The 25,029-nt window shown below is 40.4% G+C and overlaps 1 protein-coding gene across 4 annotated transcripts in view; it reads left to right on the top strand.

Annotated features, from left to right (window-relative positions):
• Nucleotides 1-25,029, top strand: part of LOC100699891 (CMRF35-like molecule 1) — a 62,884-nt gene continuing 37,855 nt past the window's right edge. The window contains exons 1-7 of one of the 4 annotated variants that reach the window (XM_019357269.2): nucleotides 1-114; nucleotides 4,723-4,764; nucleotides 4,848-5,117; nucleotides 5,206-5,448; nucleotides 6,302-6,309; nucleotides 17,666-17,810; nucleotides 17,980-18,293. In XM_019357269.2, the coding sequence (XP_019212814.1) occupies nucleotides 78-114; nucleotides 4,723-4,764; nucleotides 4,848-5,117; nucleotides 5,206-5,448; nucleotides 6,302-6,309; nucleotides 17,666-17,810; nucleotides 17,980-18,032 (798 nt within the window). In that variant the 5' untranslated portion in view covers nucleotides 1-77 and the 3' untranslated portion in view covers nucleotides 18,033-18,293. Of the gene's footprint in view, nucleotides 115-4,722; nucleotides 4,765-4,847; nucleotides 5,118-5,205; nucleotides 5,449-6,301; nucleotides 6,310-13,694; nucleotides 13,798-16,046; nucleotides 16,089-16,171; nucleotides 16,445-16,530; nucleotides 16,774-17,665; nucleotides 17,874-17,979 lie in introns of those variants that run through there. The other 3 variants (XM_019357271.2, XM_019357270.2, XM_019357273.2) reach the window with 3 other exon arrangements.

Here is a 25,029-nt window from a genome sequence, read left to right as displayed (position 1 = left end):
GCAGCTTCCTGTTGAGAGTCTCCTGAGAGGAGGGTGAGGTCCGAGGCAGTGAGGAGCTCTGTAACGGGACTGTGAGGATGAAAATGAGGCTGCTGTCTGTGATCCTGCTGTACGGTAAGAAGAATTTCTCACCTCGGATCCATCACACACACTGAAGGAGCAGTTTTTTCAGTGTGTGTGTCTCCTTTACACAAACACACACAGATATTCGCAGGATTTACGTTCAGCCTGCTTGGATTTTCTGAAATAAATGATTTTCTAAAATACCACAGGTGTGGTGGATAGCGGGGTTGTTCCTTTGGGTTTCTAACCATGTATCAGAGTGTGTGTGCATGAACTTCAGTCGACTCTGAACTCTGTTAGAGAGTCTGCAAACTTTGACCTCATCTACTTGTAAATGCTTGTTTAGAGCAGTGAGCACAGAGTTTGGAAAAACTTCTTAAAGAGAGAAGGTTGTCATAAACTCTGCTTCTGTGCTCACAAGTCTTTATGCATCAGAGCTGTGTGCCTTTATTTATATTTCTTTATATTTTTGGCTTCACGCTACATGTGGTTTGTTACCGTTTACAGGCTTTATTGATCAGCACCTTCCTGTGATGGTGCTGGAGATTGATTTTGTGCATTTTATGTAAAAAGATTTTTTTTTGTTTTGTTTTTCAAAGGGGAAAGTCTGCATGTTCATGTGGACACAAGCCTGTTCATGATACAAGTCAGGGTGATGCGGGGGTGGGATTGACAGTTTCTATTGAAAAGGACACAGAAAGAGAAAAAGAAGGATGAGACCGTTACACTGATGATCCAGACGACTCTCCACTAGTCTGTACTTGTCAAAACTGGCGTCCTACATCATGAAACTGTTCTTACACTGTTGTTTTATAACCTGTTTAATACACTGACATGAGTCCACTATCAGATAAGATCATCAGTAATTATCACTCCCTCCAGTTAATACACAACACCACGGTTCTTCATTCACTGATGGATTTATTCCTCCGTCACACTTCTCCTCCGAAACACCATAAAATCCACCGTCAAACTGTCATTACATAAAAGTACAGAATGACCAAACATAAATATTACAAATAAACATTTAAACCCAAGTTAACAAATATGCGATAAACAAACAGTTAACATACCTCGCTGGCTGCACGTAACCGTGAGGGAATGAGTCCGCTTCAGGAACAAAACTTAACGAAAATAATTCCCAATTTCTTCTTCTTCTTCTTTACAGCTTTCCTTTACTTTAAAACAGCTTATCTATTCCTTCTTGTGACTTAGTTAAGTTATAGCTTAGCTTCTTTGCACATGCTCTTTTGACTTCCCTTTACGTTACTTAAAGGGGCCTGTGCGCAACACAGAATGAAACTTAGTTCCTACCCCCAAAAGAACAACAATAAATAAAGGAAATAAACATAAATGAACACAATAAATTAAACTAATTGACATAATTTACATTTATGGCAGTTAAAGTAATTTTCACTAAAGCTGTTTCTGTGCTTTGATGAAACCTGACTGAAACTCTTCAAATAAGCCATTCCTCTGCAGATGATCTGTTAGCTGTTTGACAACTACTCTGATATGAAAGGAAGGTTGGAGATTGGTGTATAATTGGCTAAGACTGCTGGGTCTAGAGCAGCGGTCCCCAACCCCTGGGCCCCGGACTGATACCGGTCCATGAGTCGTTTGGTACAGGGCTTTGAGAGTTGAGGCTCAGGTGTTAAATTTATGGTTTTAAGGGTTTTTATCTTTATATTTTTATGATTTTTATCAGTAACTCGGTTTACATGGGTCTTTTCCCGTGTGTTATGAACAAATCTTTTATTTTAGGTACCGGTACTGGTTTTATTTTTTTGTATTTATCGGCAACACCTTAAAGGGCGGCCTGTAAAAATATTGTCGGACAGAAACCACTACGTGGCTAAAAAAAGGTTGGGGACAGCTGGTCTAGAGAGTAAAGGTTTAACTACAGCCAGCTTGAAGGCCTGTGGTGCTTAGCCGATGATTAGAGATAGGTTAATGGCTACCCTGGGTATTTTATGGAAGTCTTGGAATCTTTCTAGTTCTAAAAAAAGCATTTGATTCTGTTGACCACAAAATTCGAATAATCAAACTGGAAAAATGTGTGTTTAGGGATGTAGTATTCGATTGGTTAAAAGCTATGTGATGGATTGACAGCAATATGTACAAATAAATGAGTTTAAGTCTAAACTGGTGGATATTGAATGTGGAGTACCTCAAGGATCAGTATTGGGTCCAAAAATATTTATTGTGAATATAAATGATATTTGTAAAGTATCAAAGTTACTAAAATATTTGCAGATGATACCAATAAACTTTGTTCAGGTGTGGAATTGCAAGAGGTTTTGGACGTGATCGCACAGGAGTTAAAGATATTAAAGAAGTGGTTTGATAAAAACAAAATGTCATTAAATTTAAATAAAACAAAATTTATTCATTTGGAAATTATAAGAAAACATTAACATTGAAATTTGTGTTGATAATGTATATGTAGAAAGGGTTAATACCATAACATTTCTTGGTGTGATCATTGATCATAAGGCCTGTTGGAAATCAAACATTACTTATGTGACGGGAAAGTTAGCACGGGGGATTGCTGTCTCGGGGAAAGCAAAACAATTTCTGGATAGGAAAACATTGTACATGCTATATTATGCTTTACTAATACCATATATGAGTTATTGTGTAGAGATTTGGGGAAATACATATAAAAGTAATATTCATGGTATAATCATAATGCAGAAAAGGGCTATTAGACTAATAAATCAGGAGGGGTATAGGGCTCACACAAACAGACTCTTTATTAAGACGCAAGCTATAAAATTCCAGGATCTGGTGAAGTTTAAAACAGTGCAAATAATATATAAGGCAAGGAAAGGGATGCTCCCAATCAGAATGAGTAAATGGTTCTTAGAGGGAAGTGGAATTTAGAAATACAAAGAGTAAGAACAACATTGAAAAGATTCAATTTTCAATAGTCAGAGTTAAATTCTGGAATGAGTTAAAAAAAGAAATAAAGGTCAGTATGGATGAAAACCAGTTTAAAATAAAACTCAAAGAAGAAATTTTAAATAAGTAAAAGAAAGAAGAAAATGCAATTAACCCAAGACAGCAGTCAAAGTGATGTTTATTTCATTTGCAAGTCAGGAAATGTAAACATATTTTTAGTTGAACATGAGAAAAACAGTTCAAAGTGTTCTAATGTGAAACCATTGTATGAGTTTTTGTTGTTCAAATTTAGATAGAATGATGAGGAAATTATTAATATGTCAACCAAAGGGGTCAGAGCTAAATGAGTATATACTTCTGCCTACTCCCTTTCAAACAACTGCATGGAAAGATATTATGAAATGTTGGTGGATGTATGTGTTTGAAATAAAAATGAACAGAACTGAACTAAAATATTATCACTTCTGTAGTTGTGAAAATATCTGCTGTATCACCAATAATGATTGAAATTATGAACTAACACCTTTTTCAAATGCTATCTGCTCTACATCATCATCATTTTTGCCAAGAGGAATCTAATCTCTGTTTTGTGTCTCATGTCGTTTCAGATTTAATAATAATAATGGATTGGATTTTATATAGCGCTTTTCTAGGCACCCAAGGCACTTTACAATTGCACTATTCATTCACTCTCACATACTGGTAGAAGAAAGCTACAGTTGTAGCCACAGCTGTACTGGGGCAGACTGACAGAAGCGAGGCTGCCATATCGCGCCATCGGCCCCTCTGGCCAACACCAGTAGGCGGTAGGTGAAGTGTCTTGCCCAGGGACACAACGACCAGGAAAGAGAGGACAGGGGGATCGAACTGGCAACCTTCCAATTACAGATGAGCTTCCCAACCTCCTGAGCCACGGTCACCTGATATTTAGATTAAAGCACTGCTCGCCCTACTTGTCCAGACAGCGCCAAACTTTACTCCATGGTACTTCACCACCACTCCATCCAAACACCATGGATGGAGTGTGGAGCAGAAGTCCTTCCCTTTAAATCTAAGTTCTCTAGTTCCTCTCCTGTCCTTCTTTCTTTTTTTCTCCATCTCTGAGTTAAGTTAGCTCTCTTTCTTTCCTCTCTTTGAAACACAGCAGTTCAACCTTTAGCTGCAACACACTGTGAGACAAACTGCACACAAAAAGTTTGTGTTTTTGCTGATGTTTCTTATGCTCATAGAAACGCTGCATTTGAAATGACCTGACATATAATAAACCGTTACTCCCTTTATGCTCGCTCCACTTCAGCAGGGCTAGCTAGATGCTGAAGTACTGTGACTTATTGCCCCGCCCACTTTTACCCGAGTATCCACTTAATTACAGTAACTAAATATTTGTACTTTGGTGCCCACCTCTGTTGATAAATCATGCAGGGTTTATGCAGGTTTTTTTTGTTGGCACTACAAGAGAATGTAGCTCGTACACCAGGGGTGTCAAACTCCAGGTCTTGAGAGCCGGTGTCCTGCAGGTTTTATATCTCACCCTGGGTCAACACACAAGAATCCAATGATTAGTTCATTACCAGGCCTCTGGAGAACTTCAAGATATGTTGAGGAGGTGTTTTAGCTATTTAAATCAGCTGTGTTGGATCAAGGACACGTCTAAATCATGAAGGACACTAGGTCTCGTGGTCTGGAGTTCCCAAACCCGGTAGTGCACCGTCACACTTTCTCTAACCCTCAGTGACCTCTGTCCTCCTGTTGCAGGTGTGTGTGTGCTGCTGCTGTCTGCACCGATTGTTTCTAAAGGTGAGTTGATGAAGTGAAAACAATCAGTGAGACTCCAACAAGAACACAAATACATTTACTCTGTGTATCTGTCTGCCCTTCAGTCTCTCTGAGTGTAACTCCAGATCGCAAGCAGTTCTTCAGTCGTGGTGCTCTGGTGATTCTGACTTGTGATGATGATGATGAACAGAGAGTTGATGGATGGACAGTGAAGAGGACCAGAGCAGGACTCACTGAGAGGTGTGGAGCAGCTGCAGGCCTTGTTCTTAAAAATTCTCTGTGTCAACTCATATTGATTAACCCCTCTGATGGAGCTTACTTCTGTGAAAGCTCATCTGGACAGCGTAGTGATGAAGTCAACATCATTATTTCAGGTACAGATGTTCCGGCTGTGTCTGTATGACTCTGTGTGTTGGTGGAAGTCTGTCTCTGTATCACTCTGTTTGTGTCTCTGTTGGTCAGCTGGTTCCCTGATCCTGGACATCCCTTCATCTCCTGTGTGGACAGGAAGTAATGTGACTCTGCTCTGTCAATCCAGAGAGGGTAAACCGGGGAAGTCTTATTTCTATAAAGATGGTGCTATGATTGGACCTGATCCCAAAGAAAATTTGACTCTCACTAACGTTCAAAAGTCTGATGAAGGTCTCTACTCGTGCTCAACTGATGATCATCCACATTCTCATGAAAGCAGACTGACAGTCAGAGGTCAGTGCAATGATCTTTCTTATTCAACTTTTCCTTGACTTTAGTAGAAATGTCATAGAGATCAATGAAAGGTGGCAGGTTATATCTTACTTTATCGATACATGTTCTGTTAATGTATTCAGGTCACATAAACTAGAGCAGCCAGAGAAAATTATCCCATCATAACAAAACACTGCTGGATTTACTAAAGAGACTCAGTGTCAGGTTGTGACTGACAGATGTGAACATTAGTTTCTTTTCAGGCCCATGTTTCTCTTTCAAGAGGAGAATATTTGAATGAATCACACAAATTAGAGTCACTAAGGTTTTAAGCGCAGAGAAAAGCACATCTTATAGCTGCTGTGATAAATGCAGGGAGTCTGTTTGGAATGAGACCATCTCCTCTGCTGATCGGGCCCACCACAGTTGACACACCTGTCCATTGGTATTGCAATCATGTGTGTGAGGGGAGTACAGGAGCAAGTTGGCAGTGAATATGCAAAAGTTTAATCAGATAGCATCACTCGATCCAATCGTCTGTAATTGATCCTGATCTAACTCATTTATTCTATAATGCTGATTTCTGTCAGTGGTCTTGGGATGAATATGAGAGAATAAGATGGGTACACCCAGACTGTCACTGCACTCCTCTCCATCCTTTGCCTGATAAAGTCCATAAATAAAGACTTTCATGACTGATAGTCTCAGTGTATCCTCTTCTACAGGAGGCGACAAAACCTGAAGCTCCTTTCTTTAGTCTTTCAAGAATTCAAACTGCTCTGTCTATCAGTGAGGAAGTTTCCACAGACTAATGGAACTGATGAACTGACCAGATAATAAACTGACTGAACCATCTTTGTCATTGTTCCCACAGATCCTCCTCCTTCTGTAATAGCTTCTACTACTACTACCACCTGTAAACCAGCCACTCGTCCTCTTCGTCCTCGTCCTCGTCGTCCCCGTCCTCGTCGTCCTACTCCACCTACTCGTCGTCCTCCTCCTCCTCGTCCTTCTCCTCGTCATCGTCCTCCTCCTCGTCATCGTCCTCCTCGACCTCCTCGTCGTCATCGTCGTCCTCCTCCTCCACCTACTCGTCCTCCTCCTCGTCCTCCTAATCGTCCTCCTCCACCTACTCGTCCTCCTCCTCGTCCTCCTAATCGTCCTCCTCCACCTACTCGTCCTCCTCCTCGTCCTCCTAATCGTCCTCCTCCGCCTACTCGTCCTCCTCCTCCTCCTCGTCCTCGTCCACGTGTGATCAGGTCCCACTCCTTCGGCCCTCCTCTGACTGCCTCCATCATGTAATGTCTGGTTTCTGTGGTTCTCCTGGTTCTGGTTTGAGTTCTGCTCCTTTGGAGGAAGCTAAAATGTAAGCAGTGTATCAGTTGTTCCACAGAGCACAAAGGTGTGTGTCCGGAAAGTTCAAAGGTCACCAGATCCGAGCTGAAATCACTGATGTGTGTCTCTGAACAGGAAAATGAAGACGCACCTCTATCCTACTGTCTCTGATTATCTGCTGTTCTGTGATATCATTGGCCCATCCTGAAGCTCCAGTAACCAGTATAAAAGGGGGTGTGTCTTCAGAGTGTCAGCTTTGCTGTTGTATCTTTACTGTCAGGCCTGGGATTTTTCATGTTTCGTCTTTTTATGTAGCACTTTGTGATTGTTTTTAAAAGTGCTGTCAAATATTTTGGGATGTTTAAAGGTTTTCTTGCAGCTCTGCAATGACTTGTATTTTCAGACATGACAGCTGTGACTGTGTCTGTATTACACTATTTCTCTTTTGTAATAATAAACCATTAAGGTTTCTCACCACAAACATATTCATGTCCGAGTCTTTGTTCAAAGGAACCCTGACTTATGGAGAAGAACACAGCACCATGACAGGGTTGCAGTCAGTAGAAAAAAATGCCCACTGGTAGATGTTCCTGCTCACCAGTGGGATGGTATGTGATTAAGACTGTTAAATGAATGTTAAGCCAGCCACTGGCCTCACACACAGTGCATCAGCTCACTATCATGTTGACTGTTAAATGTTTTAAAGGTAAAATATGATGTCTTTTGATCTGGTTTACTTCCTGGATGATGCTAACTTTCTTCAGTGTCTCTGAGTCATGTTGATGATGGGCAGTGAGGAGGACCGAATAAAAAACAAAACACATTGCAAATGTGATACCCGCTAAGATCATTTCCTTTAACTTTGATGATCTTTTCATTTTTAAATACCCTAAATTCCCTAGTTTAAACTAGAGGCCTGGTATTATAACTGTAGCATGATCAGTGTTTGCCTGTACTGTACGTGAGCTTAAATCTTAAATCTTGAACTTTTTTTTTTAAGAGGTTCCTGTTTGGGCATTCTGTGAGGAGCTTGCATGTCCTCCCACAGTCCACAGATATACATCTGAGGTCAACTGCTGAGTCTAAATGAGCTGCATGGATAATTGTGACTCTGAGGGGGAAAGTTCCACCTGTTGTTCTGTGAGCCAGACTCTTGAGGACAGTGCTATTTTCCTGTGTATGCAGATATCCTTCATTCATCCTTTTCATATAGTCAATAATATTATGAGAATTGTGATTTATTTTCAATATATAAGTTTTTATTTCAGTTTTTAATGACTTTGTTGAACTTGTTAGTGCTCCAGGATATAGTCTTTATACACTGTAATATCTAGTTAGTTCACAGAACTCATAAAAACTATGCAAACTCATTGCCTCAAAAAATTGAGTACAGTTTGCTTAAGACAATTAAATTAGGGCAGCTTACTCATTTTGAGTACACTGTACAACCTTGTTAGTTCCCAGAACTAAAAAAAAAACTATTCAAACTCGTTGCCTCAAAAAAACTAAGTAAAGCTTACTGAAGATGACTGTTAGGACACCTTATACATTGCATGTCTAAAGTATTAAGAATAACTTGATATTTCTGACTGAACACTACCTACTGACAAACACTTCAAGTTCAACTAAATGAAAAATAAAATTGTGTTAACCTGAATATGATTAAAAATAATTAACAACACTTTTTGTAATGGTGTTAAAATCAGCCCAACTTTTATTTTCAAACACAACAAAGTATAACAGCCAACATACTGGACACTGTTCTGCTGAACAACAAACAATTATATTGCCATCACTGTTATAATCTTACAATGAAACAAAGTCTCAGATGTAATTATTCTGAAAATAAGTTTAGGCCTACCACAGTTTGTTTTGTACTTACATTACTTATATAATCAAAATAAAATATTTATTGTTCTGTCACAAGTGCAGTCTCTAATTTAAACAACACATTTGTTTTTCATTCCAACACAGGAGCTGGTATGTTGTATTATTTTAAGGATGCTTGTTTCCAGTCCAGGCATTACTGCCTGAATGACTGTCATGGATCGAGGTGATCCAAATGTAGGTGTAGAAGAAAGTCTTTAACTTCCCTTAAGTACAGTGGCAGTGGATGTGGGTTGGAGATGCAATGAGCTTGAACCTGCAGGCGACCATCTTCACTGACCACAGCATCTGTGACGGAGGACTCATCTCTCCTGGTGTCCTATTTTTTGGAACACAAACTTAATTGCTTTCTTAAATTTTTTTTTCTGCATTTGGTATAGAACAGACTCAAATTCAAGACAATCCCAGGCTCCCTCCCCACCGGTGAGGTGACATTCAATGTCCCACTTGTCAGTCTAGATAGCCCTAATATAAATGTCACTGAAAATTGCTAATATATTGGAAGACCAAAATACTTACCACTGAGTTGACGTCTTTCTGTCCAACAGCAGAAGTGCTGGTCCCGAGCCTCAAAGATAGTAAGAAGCAAGGAAAGGCAAGGTACATTGTAGCCACAGCCACCCTGGGGCGCACTGACAGAGGCGAGGCTGCTGGACACTGGCGCCACCGGGCCCTCTGACCACCACCAGTAGCCAATGGGTGAAGTGTCTTGCCCAAGGACATAACGACCGAGACTGTCCAAGCCGGGGCTCGAACTGGCAACCTTCCGAACAAGGCTGAACAAGCCACGATCGCCCCACGATCCTTAAGGGCTGTGCAATCATTGTAACTTATAACACAGAAGGTCAATGTAGACCCCATACAATCAAATTAGACTAGCACATATAGTATTAAAAACACCATCTACTACTGTGTCTGAATGTGTGGTATTGGCACTGTCAGCTTAGGCCTAAAGAGATATGTGTTTGAAAGAAGACCACCTAATTTAAATATAATCATTACATGCTTGTTAAAAGCTAACTTTCAATATATAAAGTTTCTAATAAGCAAAATGACCAGATCTAACATATGGCAGGGTTTATATGTAACATATTGTTTCTTATGATTCAACTGTGGAATTTAACTTAATTCTTTAGAAGGACAAGCTATATTACTTTATTCTCATGTAAAGCCAACCTAGAATTTAACCATTTAACAGGCCACTAATCTGGATTAAAGCTTTATAAACACATTTTTTTAACAAAACAAATACTATTGTTATTATTATAATTATTTAAAATGTAATTAAACAGAAAAGTCGGTTAAATATAAAAGCAGTTTGCTTATGTTGTTAAAGAAAGGCTAGATTTGACATTAATAGGTGCCACAGATGTTCAAAAGCTGCCACAAAGCATTAACCAAAATAGACGTCTCCGAAAATGTTGGAGCGTTTTTGCAAACATGTGATTGATAAATCAAGTAGATATTTGAACTTTACACAGCTATATTCTCGCTTGAAAATATCTTAAAAGTTTGTTTTGTGACCCAGAAAAAGTAATATTTAAAAATCTTTTAGCGGACGGCTCAAGCAGTGTGGCTAAAGAGTAACCTTTTAAAAGTACGGACTCACTTTTATGTCACTTATCTATAAGCGATACAAATGTTTACAAAGAACATTAAGACATTACTGATGGCAAAGTTATGTGACATTAAAATTTTTATTTGGCACATACAGTACAACATACATACAACATACAGTGAACATGTAGTGAAATGCTTGTGTCTGAGCTGCGGACAGGCTGCAGATGTAGCTGCGTCATTCCAGGGCTTGGATTGAGTATGGGGGGTCTAGCCAGGACCCTTACTGGATACCAGGGGGGAATCGAACTTGCGTCTTCCACTCCAAAGGTCTTACCACGTCACTATCCAGCCTCTTTTAGTAATGTTAGTGTCATGATTAGGCTGTGTGCAGGCAGGAATTGGACCCAAACGCAAACTCACGGGAAACAGGACTGAACTCAAAATACAGCTTTATTGCTGACAGAAGTTTAAAGGCAATACAAAATAATATAAAACTAAACTGGAAGATTCTAACAGTACTGATGCATGAGGAAACACACGGAGGGGCACACAGTCATTGTTATGGTCCCCATGTCACAAGCCCGCATGTGTTTTTGTGTACATTCTCCTCTCACCTGCCCTCTGGGGCAGAACTCACTGCGGGCTCCCACCCTTGGCGCACACACACCTGTGTGTCATCATGCTCCAATTACGGGTTGGACACTTAAGGCAGGGATGCAGACAGTCACATCGCTGGGTGGTTGTGCGTGGCACATTAGTGCACCTCAGCTTTGTGTATATCACCGGGTGCAGATATAAACAGTGATGGAGAAACAGGTTTACCTTGTAGGTGACATGAATGAGTTGAAGGGAAGTTATGAACTGTTTCTGAGAGACAAATAACACCAGGATCCTTTTCTATGTAGCTGACAGCTGGTAACTGTGCAGGGGCGGGTCTAGCAAAGTTTTACCAGGGGGCCAGGTAGGGCATTAACAGGGAAAGGGGGGCACAAGGAAATACTTTTCTTTCTTATTCTCATTTAAAAAGTCTGGCTGTTATTAAATAATTCTGAAGCTTACAACCAAAGTTTTTATCTGATGTACAATGTATAGAAATCATACATATACCAACAAAACAGTGTACACCACTGTCACAACAGCATTTCTTTTCATTCAAAGGCTTTATGGCTTTCCCTATAATACCAGGTGGGCCGGTCTCTAGGCCAATTTTTTTGTCCCAGTCCAGCTCTGGGCACGACACGCAGTGAATTAATCTGAGACGGTGCATTAAAAAATAAATGGCCAGGCCAGTGGTGTACATTGCAAATTAGCTCGCAGAGACACATTAGTTGTACCGCTTCTTAATGACGGTATCTTAGCTAACAAACCCAAGTATCAGATTCAACTTGTAATTGGCTATAAATCACTTAGCCTACTGGTGAGAGGGACGTTGCTAGGTGGCAGTTTTTTCGAGTCATGTTGAAATTTCCACATTCTGACACTTCAAATGCTTCAGGAGCTGTCTGCTCAGTGCAGCAACTGTTAATATAGAGCATTATTAAATTTATAGCTAATGCAATTATATGGCACATTGACTTCTGAGGAAATTTTAGATAGCACTTGTCATCAAAAAAGTTGCCTACCCCTGCTCTACCTAATCACATGAGCCGAGGTGTGAAAACGGGTGTGGGTCAAAATCAGCCAGGGTTTTGGGTGAGCTCATTATGAAACCTGGCCCCACCCTATCAAGTGATTTCCTGAGGTCAGATGGCCCAGGATGCGAGTGGGCATTAAGGCGTCTGGGAAGGGATCTCAAAACTGGATTATAGATGGCAGACAGTTGGTGTCGTAAACCACCGCCTCTGTTCAAAGATGGTCGCTCACAGTGGACGTAAATGGCTTCTTTCACTCCTCTTTCAAACCATCTGTCCTCTCTGTCCAATATGTGAACATTGACATCCTCGAAAGAGTGACCTTTATCCTTAAGATGTAGATGGACTGCTGAGTCTTGTCCTGTGGAGGTGGCTCTTCTATGTTGTGCCATGCGCTTGTGAAGTGGCTGTTTGGTCTCTCCGTTGTAGAGGTCTGGGCATTCCTCGCTGCACTGTACAGCATACACCACATTGTTAAGTTTGTGTTCAGGAGTTTTGTCTTTCGGGTGAACCAATTTTTATCTGAGACAGTTTCAGACTGTCTGAACCAGTTTCAGACCCAGCAACACACTCAGACAGAAACGTCCAACCATTATCCTCGTGTTTTGGTGTCTTCAAGTCCACCAATTCATCCACCTCAACAACCAATATTCCAGGCCGTAGGACAATCTCTTATGTGGTTGGCAGTCCTGTTCCCATCTCAGGAAGCAACTCTGAGCTCAGTCTACAGCTATGTCACTATTACCAGTGCAGGCACTAGCTCAACTACCAGCTCAGCCATCTATTCAACCTCCATTCAATCTTTTGTTTGGCCACCAGTTTATTCTCGAGCTCTGTTCTCTGACCTGCAGCCACATAATCCAGAGCCGACCTCAACCAGAGTTGCCCGCACCAGACATCTTACAGTATTAGCTTCTGGTCAGTCACTTTGCTGATCCTGGATTTTAAGATAAACATATATTTATGACATATTTCCGCAGATAGTAACGTGGTGCAGCTCGTTCTTAGTGAGTGTGAGGTGTCTTGGCTCACGTAATCAGTTTCTGTTTCAGGCCACTTTCTAGTTTGTTTGTTTGTTTGTTTGTTTTTTTGATTAATTTTAGATCAATTGTGTTAATACAGTATGCCAATGAAAAAATAACAAATAACAGTAAATTCTGACATGTGAGGTTGTGCTGAAAAGAATGATACCAAACAAGGCAAAGTAAATAGTTTTTAAAGGTGAAATGTAGAGGAATCATCAAAAGTAGTCAAAAACAGCTGATTATACCCTGGATGAAGGTTACACATTGTTTTTTAAGAAACGCAATAGTTATTTTTCCTAGTAATTAGTTACGTTTAAAATATTGTAACTCAGTTACTAACTCAGTTACTTTCTTAAAGAAGTAACTAATAATTATAATTGATTGCTTTTTGTAAGTAACTTGGCCAACACTGCTGATGTTGACCTCTCCCAGTTTGAGTTCTGACTCACTGTCCAATCAAAGGTCTTTGTTTCTCTCCTCACTTTCTTCCAGCAAAGTTTAATCACAGCTCATGTTGGATGATTTTGATCAAATCCCTATAACTTTATCAGTAATTTTCACTCCAGTTTTATTTATATTTTGCCAAATCAAAACCTCAAGGTGCTTTATATTATAAGGTAAATACAGTACTACAACAACAGAAAGAAAATTTGAAGCCTAATCCAGTGTTGGCTGTGGTTGGGAGGCCTGTGCTGTCCGAGCATGATGCTGGATACTGGTTAACTTGTACCTGTCTGAAACAAATGAACAGGAAGTGACCAGCACAGGTGTTTATCTAGGACAGCTTTTATTGTGGAGGAGCCTCCTGTTAGAGCGGTACAGCTTCCTGTTGATAGTCTCCTGAGAGGAGGGTGAGGTCCGAGGCAGTGAGGAGCTCTGTAACGGGACTGTGAGGATGAAAATGAGGCTGCTGTCTGTGATCCTGCTGCACGGTAAGAAGAATTTCTCACCTCGGATCCATCACACACACTGAAGGAGCAGTTTTTTCAGTGTGTGTCTCCTTTACACAAACACACACAGACATTTCTAAAATACCACAGGTGTGGTGGACAGCGGGGTTGTTCCTTTGGGTTTCTAACCTGGATCAGAGTGTGTGCTAATAACTCTAAACTCTGTTAGAGAGTCTGCAAACTTTGACCTCATCCACATGTAAATGCTTGTTTAGAGCAGTGAGCACAGAGTTTGGAAAAACCTTTTCCTGAGAGAAGGTTGTCATAAACTCTGCTTCTGTGCTCACAAGTCTTTATGCATCAGAGCTGTGTGCCGTTATTTATATTTCTTTATATTTTTGGCTTCACGCTACATGTGCTTTGTTACCGTTTACAGGCTTTATTGATCAGCACCTTCCTGTGATGGTGCTGGAGATCGATTTTGTGCATTTTATGTAAAAAGATTTTTTTTTTTGTATTGTTTTTCAAAGGGGAAAGTCTGCACGTTCATGTGGACACAAGCCTGTTCATGATACGAGTCAGGGTGATCCGGGGGTGGGATTCACAGTTTCTAATGAAAAGGACACAGAAAGAGAAAGAGAAGGACGAGACCGTTACACTGATAATCCAGACGACTCTCCACTAGTCTGTACTTGTCAAAACTGGCATCTTACATCATGAAACTGTTCTTACACTGTTGTTTTATAACCTGTTTAATACACTGACATGAGTCCACTATCAGATAAGATCATCAGTAATCTTCACTAAAGCTGTTTCTGTGCTTTGATGAAACCTGACTGAAAGTCTTCAAATAAGCCATTCCTCTGCAGATGATCTGTTAGCTGTTTGACAACTACTCTTTGACATGAAAGGAAGGTTGGAGATTGGTGTATAATTAGCTAAGACTGCTGGGTCTAGATTCTTTGTCATGGTTCTGTTTTTTGTTTTTTAATTCATGATTCTTAGTTATTTTTGAAACTCTGTAATTTCCTAGCCTTTAGGTTTTTTTCTCCTTGCCTCCCTTGTGTTCCTTGTGTAGTGCCATTATGATACTTAATTCTACCAAAGCAATGTTTATCCTTAGCCAGCAGTGTCAGGGATCCCTCAGTGCTGCCTCAGGTCCGCTGTTCCTCATAGATCTCAGTCTGTAATGGTACATCTATCCTCTGCATGCTCCGTTCGTTGACCACCCCAGAGTGTAAAATATTATCACTTCTGTAGTAAATATCTGCTGTATCACAAATAATGATAGAAATGATAAAGTAAATGAGTTATTACTAGCTTTTTCAAATGCTATTTGCTCTAAATCATCAACATGATTTCAAGAGCAATCCAATCTGTCACCATGCCTGTTCACTAAGAGATGAGGAGTTTCATGATGTTGCTGTCTGTGATGACAGGAGTTTTATGATGGTCCATTTTATGTGTCATGTCTTTTCAGACTTAGTTTAAAGCACTGCTTGCCTTACTTGTCCAGACAGACCCCAAACTTTGTACGCCATGGCACATCACTACCACTCCATCCAAACACCACGAATGGAGTGTTGAGCAAAGGGAAGCCACTTTTGACGTTCCTTTTGCACAGTATAGTTACATGTGTTAGAAAATACTCCAGTAAATGATGAAGCACTGAAGAAACTTCTTCACTCAATAAATGTACAGGCTGTGAAATTAATTTTAAGAAAATTAAAAGTAGCTCGTTTAAGAAAAATGTCTAGCATCAATTTTTCCAGGAACTGAACCTTTAAATTAATTAAATATTACTCCCTTTATGCTCGCTCCTCTTCAGCAGAGCTAGCTAGATGCTGAAGTACTGTGACTTACTGCCCCGCCGACTTTTACCCAAGTATCCACTTAAGTACACTAACAAAGTATTTGTACTTTGGTAATGTCCACCTCTGTTGAGAAATCATGCAGGATTTATACATTCTTTTTTTTTGCACACCCTATAAGAGAATGAAGCTCGTACACCAGGGGTGTCAAACTCCAGGTCTCGAGAGCCAGTGTCCTGCAGGTTGTGGATCTCACCCTGGGTCAACACACCTGAATCCAATGATTATTTTATTACCAGGCCTCTGGAGAACTTCAAGACATGTTGAGGAGGTTACTTAGCTATTTAAATAAGCTGTGTTGGATCAAGGACTTGTCTAAATCATTAAGGACACTAGGTCTCGAAGCTTGGAGTTCCCCACCCCTGTAGTACACCATCACACTTTCTCTGACCTTCAGAGACCTCTGTCCTCCTGTTACAGGTGTGTGTGTGCTGCTGCTGTCTGCACCAACTGTTTCTGCAGGTGAGTTGATGAAGTGAAAACCATCAGTGAGACTCCAACAAGAACACAAACACATTTACTCTGTGTATCTTTCTGCCCTTCAGTCTCTCTGAGTGTAACACCAGATCACAAGCAGTTCTTCAGTGGTGGTGCTCTGGTGATTCTGTTTTGTGATGATGATGATGATGAACAGAGAGTTGATGGATGGACAGTGAAGAGGACCAGAGCAGGAGTCACTGAGATGTGTGAAGAAGCTGCAGACCTTGTTCTTAAAAATTATCTGTGTCAACTCATGTTGCGTAACCCCTCTGATGGAGCTTACTTCTGTGAAAGCTCATCTGGACAGCGTAGTGATGAAGTCAACATCACTGTTACAGGTACACATGTTCCGGCTGTGTCTGTATGACTCTGTGTTGGTGGAAGTCTGTCTCTGTATCACTCTGTTTGTGTCTCTGTTGGGCAGCTGGTTCCCTGATCCTGGACATCCCTTCATCTCCTGTGTGGACAGGAAGCAATGTGACTCTGCTCTGTCAAACCAGAGAGGGTAAACCGGGGAAGTCTTATTTCTATAAAGATGGGAATATGATTGGACATGATCCCAAAGAAAATTTTACTCTCACTAATGTTCAAAAGTCTGATGAAGGTCTCTACTCGTGCTCAACTGATGATCATCCACATTCTCATGAAAGCAGACTGACAGTCAGAGGTCAGTGCAATGATCTTTCTTATTCAACCTCTTTTCCTTGACTTTAGTAGACATGTCATAGAGATCAATGAAAGGTGGCAGGTTATATCTTACTTTATCGATACATGTTCTGTTAATGTATTCAGGTCATATAAACCAGAGCAGCCAGAGAAACTTATCCCATCATTACAAAGGTTGGAATATTAGAGAAGGAACAAAGAAGTCCATCTTCACTGTGGTGGCACAAAACCTCTATTTGACATTAAAACACTGCTGAATTTACTAAAGAGACTCAGTGTCAGGTTGTGACTGACAGATGTGAACATTAGTTTCTTTTCAGGCCCATGTTTCTCTTTCAAGAGGAGAATATTTGAATGAATCACACAAATGTGAGTCACTAAGGTTTAACCGCAGAGAAGAGCACATCTTATAGCTGCTGTGAAAGATACAACTAGTCAGTTTGGAATGAGACCATCTCCTCTGCTCACCAGGCCCACCATAATTGACACACCTGTCCATCGATATTGTAGGCAGGTAATTTGGCAGTGAATATGCAAAAGTTTAATCGGGTAGAAACACTCGATCCAGTCGTCTGCAGTTGATCCTGGTCTAACTAATTTATTCTATAATGCTGATTTCTGTCAGTGGTTTTTGAGATGAATATGAGAGAAGAAGGTGGGTACGCCCAGACCGTCACTGCACTCCTCTCCATCCTGTGCCTGATAAAGTCCATAAATAAAGACTTTCATGACAGATAGTCTCAGTGTATCCTCAGTGTAACCTGAAGATCCTTTCTTTAGTCTTTCAAGAATTCAGACAGGTCTGTCTATCAGTGAGGAAGCTTCCACAGACTACTGGAAGTGATGAACTGACCAGATAATAAACTGACTGAACCATCTTTGTCATTGTTCCCACAGATCCTCCTCCTACTGTAAAACCTACCACTACTACCACTACAACTACTACTACTACTACCACCCGTAAAACAACCACAACCACTCGTCGTTCTCCTCGTCGTCCCTCTTCTGGCCTTCCTCTCACAGCCTCCATCATGTCAGGTCTGGTTTCTGTGGTTCTCCTGGTTCTGGTTTGAGTTCTGCTCCTTTGGGGGAAGCTAAAATGTAAGAAGTGTGTCAGCCGAGTCACAGAGCACATACATGTGTGTGTTAGGAAAGTTCAAAGGTCACCAGATCTGAGCTGAAATTGCTGATGTTTGTCTCTGAACAGGAAAGTGGGGAAGCACTCTGCCTTATGGAGGACCTTCATCCTATTGTCTCTGATTGGCTGCTGTTCTGTGACATCATTGCCCCCACCCCCCACCCCCCCGAAGCTCCAGTAACCAGTATAAAAGGAGAGAATGCGTCTTCAGAGTGTTAGCTTTGCTGTTGTATCTTTACTGCCGGGCCTGAGATTTTTCATTTTTGGTCTTATTATGCACCACTTTATGGTTGTTATGGTTTGTGCTTTTAACCCTTTAAGACCTACCATTGAACCAAGTCCGCCAGAGCTTATCTTTATATTTTTACATGCTGCAGTGCCATTTTTGGGAGAATTTCAAGTTACTGTACATATTTTTATTTTTGAAATACACCAATTTTTATATACTGCAGGAAAAATGAAAATAAGTATTATAATGCAGATTTACAAAAAAAAAAATAGCATGTGCATCAAAATAAACTATTTCCAGCAGTGCAATTTGACTTCTAAGCATCCCAGAAATGACACAGAAAGTCATAAAGTCAAACATAACTTTTAAAAACACCAGTATAGGCTTAGAAGGCCCTGATGGTAAAAAACTACATTTCCACGAAAATGACATCACTTCCAGTTTCGGGCAGGTCATGTCGGACATGCGATAGTTCACGGTAATGGACATAGGAAGTGTTACGACATCGGATCGGTAAAGCGTGTTTCTGGAATATTATGTTTTTGTTGCTGCAAGTGCTTTTTATGCTGTTTTTGCAAAGCTATATGTGGGAGGAAACTGTGACCTAGGACAAGCTGATGGCATAAGATGTAAGTACAACTCCTCCGGTTTCATATGCAAAAAAAAATATTGCGCTAGCTTACGTGGTTGCAGTGCTACCAGGATTTAAAAATAGTTACGCAAAATGGAGCGTGTCCGCTCTGACCAGATTTAAAGGATTAAAGACACAGACAGGCAGAACAAAAAACAGCCACCAACACACATTATGGCCGGGGCCGTGACAATTGTTTTACAGCTTCACTTCCATGTGTTCCTTGTCCTGAAAAGCAAACTCCAAGGATACTAATTTCTCCCTGAAGACAAGAAATGCAATTCAAAAGCACAACATGTCAGGCCAAGAGACGACAGCATTGTCCTGAGCAGTGAGAGACCCAGCAGCAGCAGGAGTATGGGCAAATGGCATCTGCAAGGAAGAGAAAAACACCATCATCATGACTTGATGGATGGAGATGCTTTTCCAAAAAGCTCCAACTTCACTTTGCATGAAAAGGCCTTGAAGAAGACTGTCTAAGTTTGACATTTGCCATGTTCAGAGTGAAATGGCAATAGGAAGAGACAGTCGGATGGAACGGAACAAAGCTGAAAAAGAGAACTGCCACTGGACTGCTGCAAAAGGGGGAGGAGACCACAGTGGATGGAGCAGGTGAGGACACAGAGGAAAGCTGTTGTTTAGTGTGGGAAATACAAAATAGGGTTAGCGAACCTGGGAAAAAGAAAAATTGACTGCCTTGAAATGGGAAAATTGGGTGTTTTGGAGCGCCACAAATTAGGACAGGTACACAAAATCACACACACAAACAGAAAAGGCATTAATCCAATGAAAAAATCAAAACCCAAGAAGTGGAATTCTTCACTGCTAAAATTAACGCTGTGGATAAAAACATCAAGTCCACCAGGGAAGACACAAAGGATAATAAAAGGGACAATGGTAGAAAATTAGCAATAGCTATAAATTTTTTCTGCTTAGCTATGGAAAACTGCACTCTCCTTTAAAAATAAATTAAACAACTGTTAGCCTTTCCATGACATTGCCATGCACATTGAAGAGAATGGAAACCACATTGAAGTTTACCAGAAGCCCACATACACGGACCAGTACCTCCTCTTTGACTCCCACCATCCTCTGGAACAAAAATTTAATTAGGATCCTACAACACTGGGCAGAAAATGTTCCCTCTAAGCCTGAAGGGAAAAATAAGGAACTTGAATAAAGTCTGCTGTTCTGGGAATCCATCCTACCTGACAAACCATCCTTCCCATTGTTTCTGTGAATGCGCACAACACGAAATTAAGTGGTAAACGGTCCTACCTCACACTACCATTGTTAATAAGAGCTAGAAACATACCCTGATGGGTGAAATTAGTCCAGTTAGTCTTTATTAGCCCAGTTAGTGTTTATTAGTGTCACTGCAGAAAAGTGGACAGTGCAAACAAAAGCAGCAAAAATCAAAACTGTAATGTAATGACAGGGATTGACAAGAACTAATATTGCACATAGAAACTACAACGGTGTATTGTAGGCTGCAGGTACTTTGTTGTAGAGTGTGACAATGACTGGAAGTCAAGACCTTCTGACCTTCTGGTTATTAAATCTAGTAGCAGGGACTTGCACCAGAAGAAAATGGGTCTGTAATTGTAGTGTTAAAACCTGAAAAGGCTCACTTTGAGTTTAATCTATAAAAAGCAATAACTGCATAAAATACGGACAATGCGACAGCACTTCCTCTTATTTCGCAAACATGAAGCCAAAATATCCTGGTTGTGGGAGCAGCCATGTTGCACTTTTGGAGCCAGAAGCTGTGTCCCAATTCCTAGGAGGCCACATCCTTCAGAGGGCACATTTTAAGGTCAATTATGTCACAGCCAGGTGAAATTCAAAAGTTGATCCAAATAATAATGGAGCCCGTAAGTGCAACTTACTGACTCTACTCCCCAAAAATCACCAACATGTCACCATTCTTACCCTTGACGAGAACATCCTGGATCACGAATACAGCAACATGCACAGTGCATATAGGGCTGCACCACATCCCCACTTTGGACAATCTCACCACATCTACTTTACAGTCAGAAGCTGAAACAATCAAACCCTGTCACCAAATCTGTTAAACTCTAAACCCCAAAGACTGAGAGCATACTGCATGACTGCTTTGCTCAAACAGATTGGGATGTGTTTCAAATTGCAGCCACTATAGAGGGCTGTTCTGTGAACATACAGGACTATGCTGAATATCTGATTGTGGTGGTCCTGGCCTACATTGAGAGCAATATTCCACACACTCTGGATTCCCTGCAGTATGTCTACGGGCCAACAGAAACAAAGAAATGTCTTCGATCCTGCTGTTTGAATTAACATTTTCGGCACCTATCAATTTGCATACTCCTCCTTGAGATGCAGTTACCAAGTCCAAAGTCAGCCTATTTTGCACTACCCTTGTCCGTATGGGTTTTTACTCCTCAGCTAAGGCTGTCTCGAGGGTCTGGGTCCAGTTTATGTGTCTCAGTGGTGCATACCTGTTGATTTCTACATGAGTTCAGACTTCCCTGGCCCCGAACCATTCAATCCTTCCAAGAACTTGGCTCCGGGTCCCCAGATTCGAAATTCCTAGGGGACCACACTCGGATCCGTGAGCCCAGTGCTCGCACTCAGTACATCCCTCTCCATTCTTGATGCTGGATGGTGTTCAATCCTCTAGATAAGAAAAAGGCATGGTCTGATAGTTTCACAATGGCGCACAGACCACCCCACTGTGCTGGTAAAGATGGATAGGCTTTGTGTTCACATAAAAAATACCGGTTTGCCAACACCCATGTACCTCTAGGAGTTTTGCGATACATCAGTTTTATGTACTGCAGGAAAAACTCAAATAAATCATGTGCACCAAAATAAACTATTTCCAGCAGTGCAATTTAAGTTCTAAGCATCCAAGAAACTATATAAAAAAGCATAGAGTCACTTTTAGATACACCAGTACAAGCCTATAATGCCCTGAAGGTAAAAGAAACAACATTTTCTGTGAAAATGCCATCACTTCTGTCGGGAAGAGGGATAAGATGTAAGTACAACTCATTTTCATATGCCCCCCCCCAAAAAAAAATGGCACTGGCTTATGTGGCTGCCGTTCTACAGGGATTTAAAAATAGTTACGCAAAACGGAGTGTGCCCGCTCCGACCGGTCTTAAAGGGTTAATATCTTGTCTTGTTTTTATCCTTATTTATCTTGTTCCTTCAACCCTACCTAATTTTGCATTTGTGTATGGACAACAAAGAAAAAATTTCACTGCACAGACAAATGCTATTTCTACCTTACACATGACAATAAACACTTTGAAATGCGTCCTCCTCTTTGCTGGACTTGAAGAATGGGTTGGGTGTATCCTTTGTGGCGCAACCTACCCTAGAATTCATAGCACAGCAGTGGTCGTGGATAATTCAAAAAACGACGGATGGTTGAAGCAGGGCCGCTGAAGACTAAACTTTTGGGGGGGGGGCTGGAGCCTATGCCAGCTGTCTTCAATTCAATTTTATTTCATATACCGCCAAATCTGCTGTGACCAATTGGGACGAGAGAAGAAAAACAGGATAAAGACATTCTGTGGAAGAGAGACAGAGATTAATAACAGATATGATTTAATGCAGAGAGATCATGGGAATCCCAAGCAGCCTAACGCGAGGGGGGTTTCGATTGTTTAACCAAAATGCCCTACACTGTTTGCCATTCATTCTCTATGGTAGTGCTAAAAACTACGGATCTAATATCTTTTTGGCCACTATAGTCTTCCAGTGCTTTTGCGAATTTGAGATGCGACACTTTTTAAAAATTTCCACTTTTAAATTTCAGGACACAAAACGAGTAACGCGCCACTCGCAACAAAGATCTCAGAGATCCTTGTTCATTGATCAAAGGTAATAAACCTAGTTTGAAATAAGAGAAAACCAACAGAATAAATTGTCAGGTGTATCTTTAAGGTAACAGGCATGTTGCGAGTTCATTTATGAAGCCTTCATCACTTGGTTAAAGATTGTTTAATTTAGTTTACGTTTATAATATACGTCAGGCTAAATTAAAGGATACAATTTAATATGATAAAGCATGAATGAACCTGCTCCTTAAAAAAGTGTGTGTTACATTGACATGTTTCACTGTTAAATAAACTTGGTAGGTTTCTGACTGCTCTGACACTTGCATTACTATAATTTGGTGTAATTAAATAACCTATAAATAGCTTGTTATAAGCTGACATGCTAAATGACTGAACTTACTTTTTTAAAATTTTGTATTGCTTTCATATTGCAATGGTAATTAATATTATCAGTGCAACAGTCTGCCTTGATATCTCACTAACATGAGCAATGCCAACTAGTGTATCAATAATCACGATAGCTCAAGTAGAAATGTTGATAACTGCCCGCAGTTCTTCCCATATGGGAAAGAAATAGAAAAAACTTATATAAGACTTGCATCAGATTTGGCTTACTTCATATAGTGAATCATAAATGGCTTATATGAAAGTGGCCACTTTCATATGTTGTTTTAGTAAGTGTCTAAAACATACAAGTTTCATTTATATAATTTTTCAAGGGATCTTATGTCTGTTTTCACTCTTGTATGCTTTTCATACAAGTTTCACACAAGACAGATACAAACTTTAATATTTATATATATCTTTTCCATATGGGTACTGCACATTGGCACAAATTTAGCAGATAGTCACTCAACCACGAAGGGTTTTTATTTACGCACAGAAGAGTTTGTAATGCCTGGAGAAAATACACCTTTATCGCAAATGTTGTAAATGTTTCAAATTCTGTCTCTTTATCTTTCTCCTGCATCTTGCTGTCTGAACCCAGCCACAATGTGAAGCAAGATTATAACCCAAATGTCCTAATTTGTTTTTGAAATATATTTTTGAAATAATTGTTTATTTTTTCACTGCATATCAAGATGCATAAGAAAATTGTATCCAACCCAGGGAAAATCTCTGTCGTGTTCCGCAAGGGGCCACTTGGATACTGTCAAGACATTTATTCTAAAGACACTTCTTCAGCTAAGAGTCTAAGAGTGGAGACACACAGGCTGCAGTTTTTCCTTGCAAGGGCGATCACAGAACGCCCACACCAGAGTGGGGACCCTGTGATGTGCGACCATTTTCAGCACGTAAACCAGAACAACAACAAACTATAATTTTTACATAAACTAATCACCCTGTCTATAACACCCTCTTAATCTCTGAGCTTGTTTTATATGTTATGTGACAAACACCTTAATGAACACTTAAGGTTGGGTTACTCAGGCCTTGATCTATAAAAAATGAGGACACAATGAGACAACTCAGTCACTGAGAGGAAGATTTCCTATATTCATGCATTTTATTATTTTTGAACAATTGTGTGAATTTTTGTATTGATGTACTTGTCTTGATTTCATCTGTACAGGTGTTCCACACACTACCTCCTCTGACTGTAATGCTCTGATATTTTACATTTGTCCTTACTACTGGCTGGCTGAACATAAGTATTCCTCTCAGGTCAGGAGTATTTGGTCTTATGTGGAACAAGTTCTGAATGTTGTGGGGCAAAGATTTATTTGCTGCTTTGTACATTGTTTGCGCAGTTCTGAGGTCAACCAAATCTTTAAATTTGAGAATATTTAATTTGATAAAAAGTGAATTTGATGGTTCTCTTGAAGTAGCTTTATTTATTATTCTTATTGCTCTTTTTTGCAGAATGTATTGTTAAGGTTCAAAAGTTGGAGAAAAGGAGTACGGAGGGCTCACAAGCAAATAACAACTCTGGTCCGGAAGATGTGATCAAAGCGAAGATTTATTCATTACACGCGTGGAGTCCGAAGCTGGGCAAAGTCAGCAATCGAACTGAACTCACAACGATTAAACAAAGGTTTTATATGGGTACAATAACAAAGCCCCCCTCTTTTACAAAAATAGACAAAGTACAGCTTACGTCACTTAAACCACAAAATGTTCCGTGAACTTTAACATAGTTTAAAGAACATTACGTCTCTTGTCTCGACATCAGTTGCACTTCCTCTAAGTACTTCGGCACAATTCTGCAATTGCAGCAAAAATACATCTCCACTTCTGCCCTACCAAAATAGATCTGTTATGGTGTGTATGTGTGTCTGCAGTGTATGCTAAGTATGTGTCATGACCTGGTCTGCACCCCAGCTTCACCTCACACCTCTGTCATAGCCAGACATAAGGCCTGAGCTTTTACACAGCTAAACTATGAGTGACTCCTAGACTAAAGGTCACACTCGAATGATGATACT

The sequence above is a fragment of the Oreochromis niloticus genome, linkage group LG3 (assembly GCF_001858045.2).
Source record: "Oreochromis niloticus isolate F11D_XX linkage group LG3, O_niloticus_UMD_NMBU, whole genome shotgun sequence".
In the NCBI taxonomy this organism is placed as follows: domain Eukaryota; kingdom Metazoa; phylum Chordata; class Actinopteri; order Cichliformes; family Cichlidae; genus Oreochromis; species Oreochromis niloticus.
This window is presented reverse-complemented; position numbering and strand designations above follow the sequence as displayed.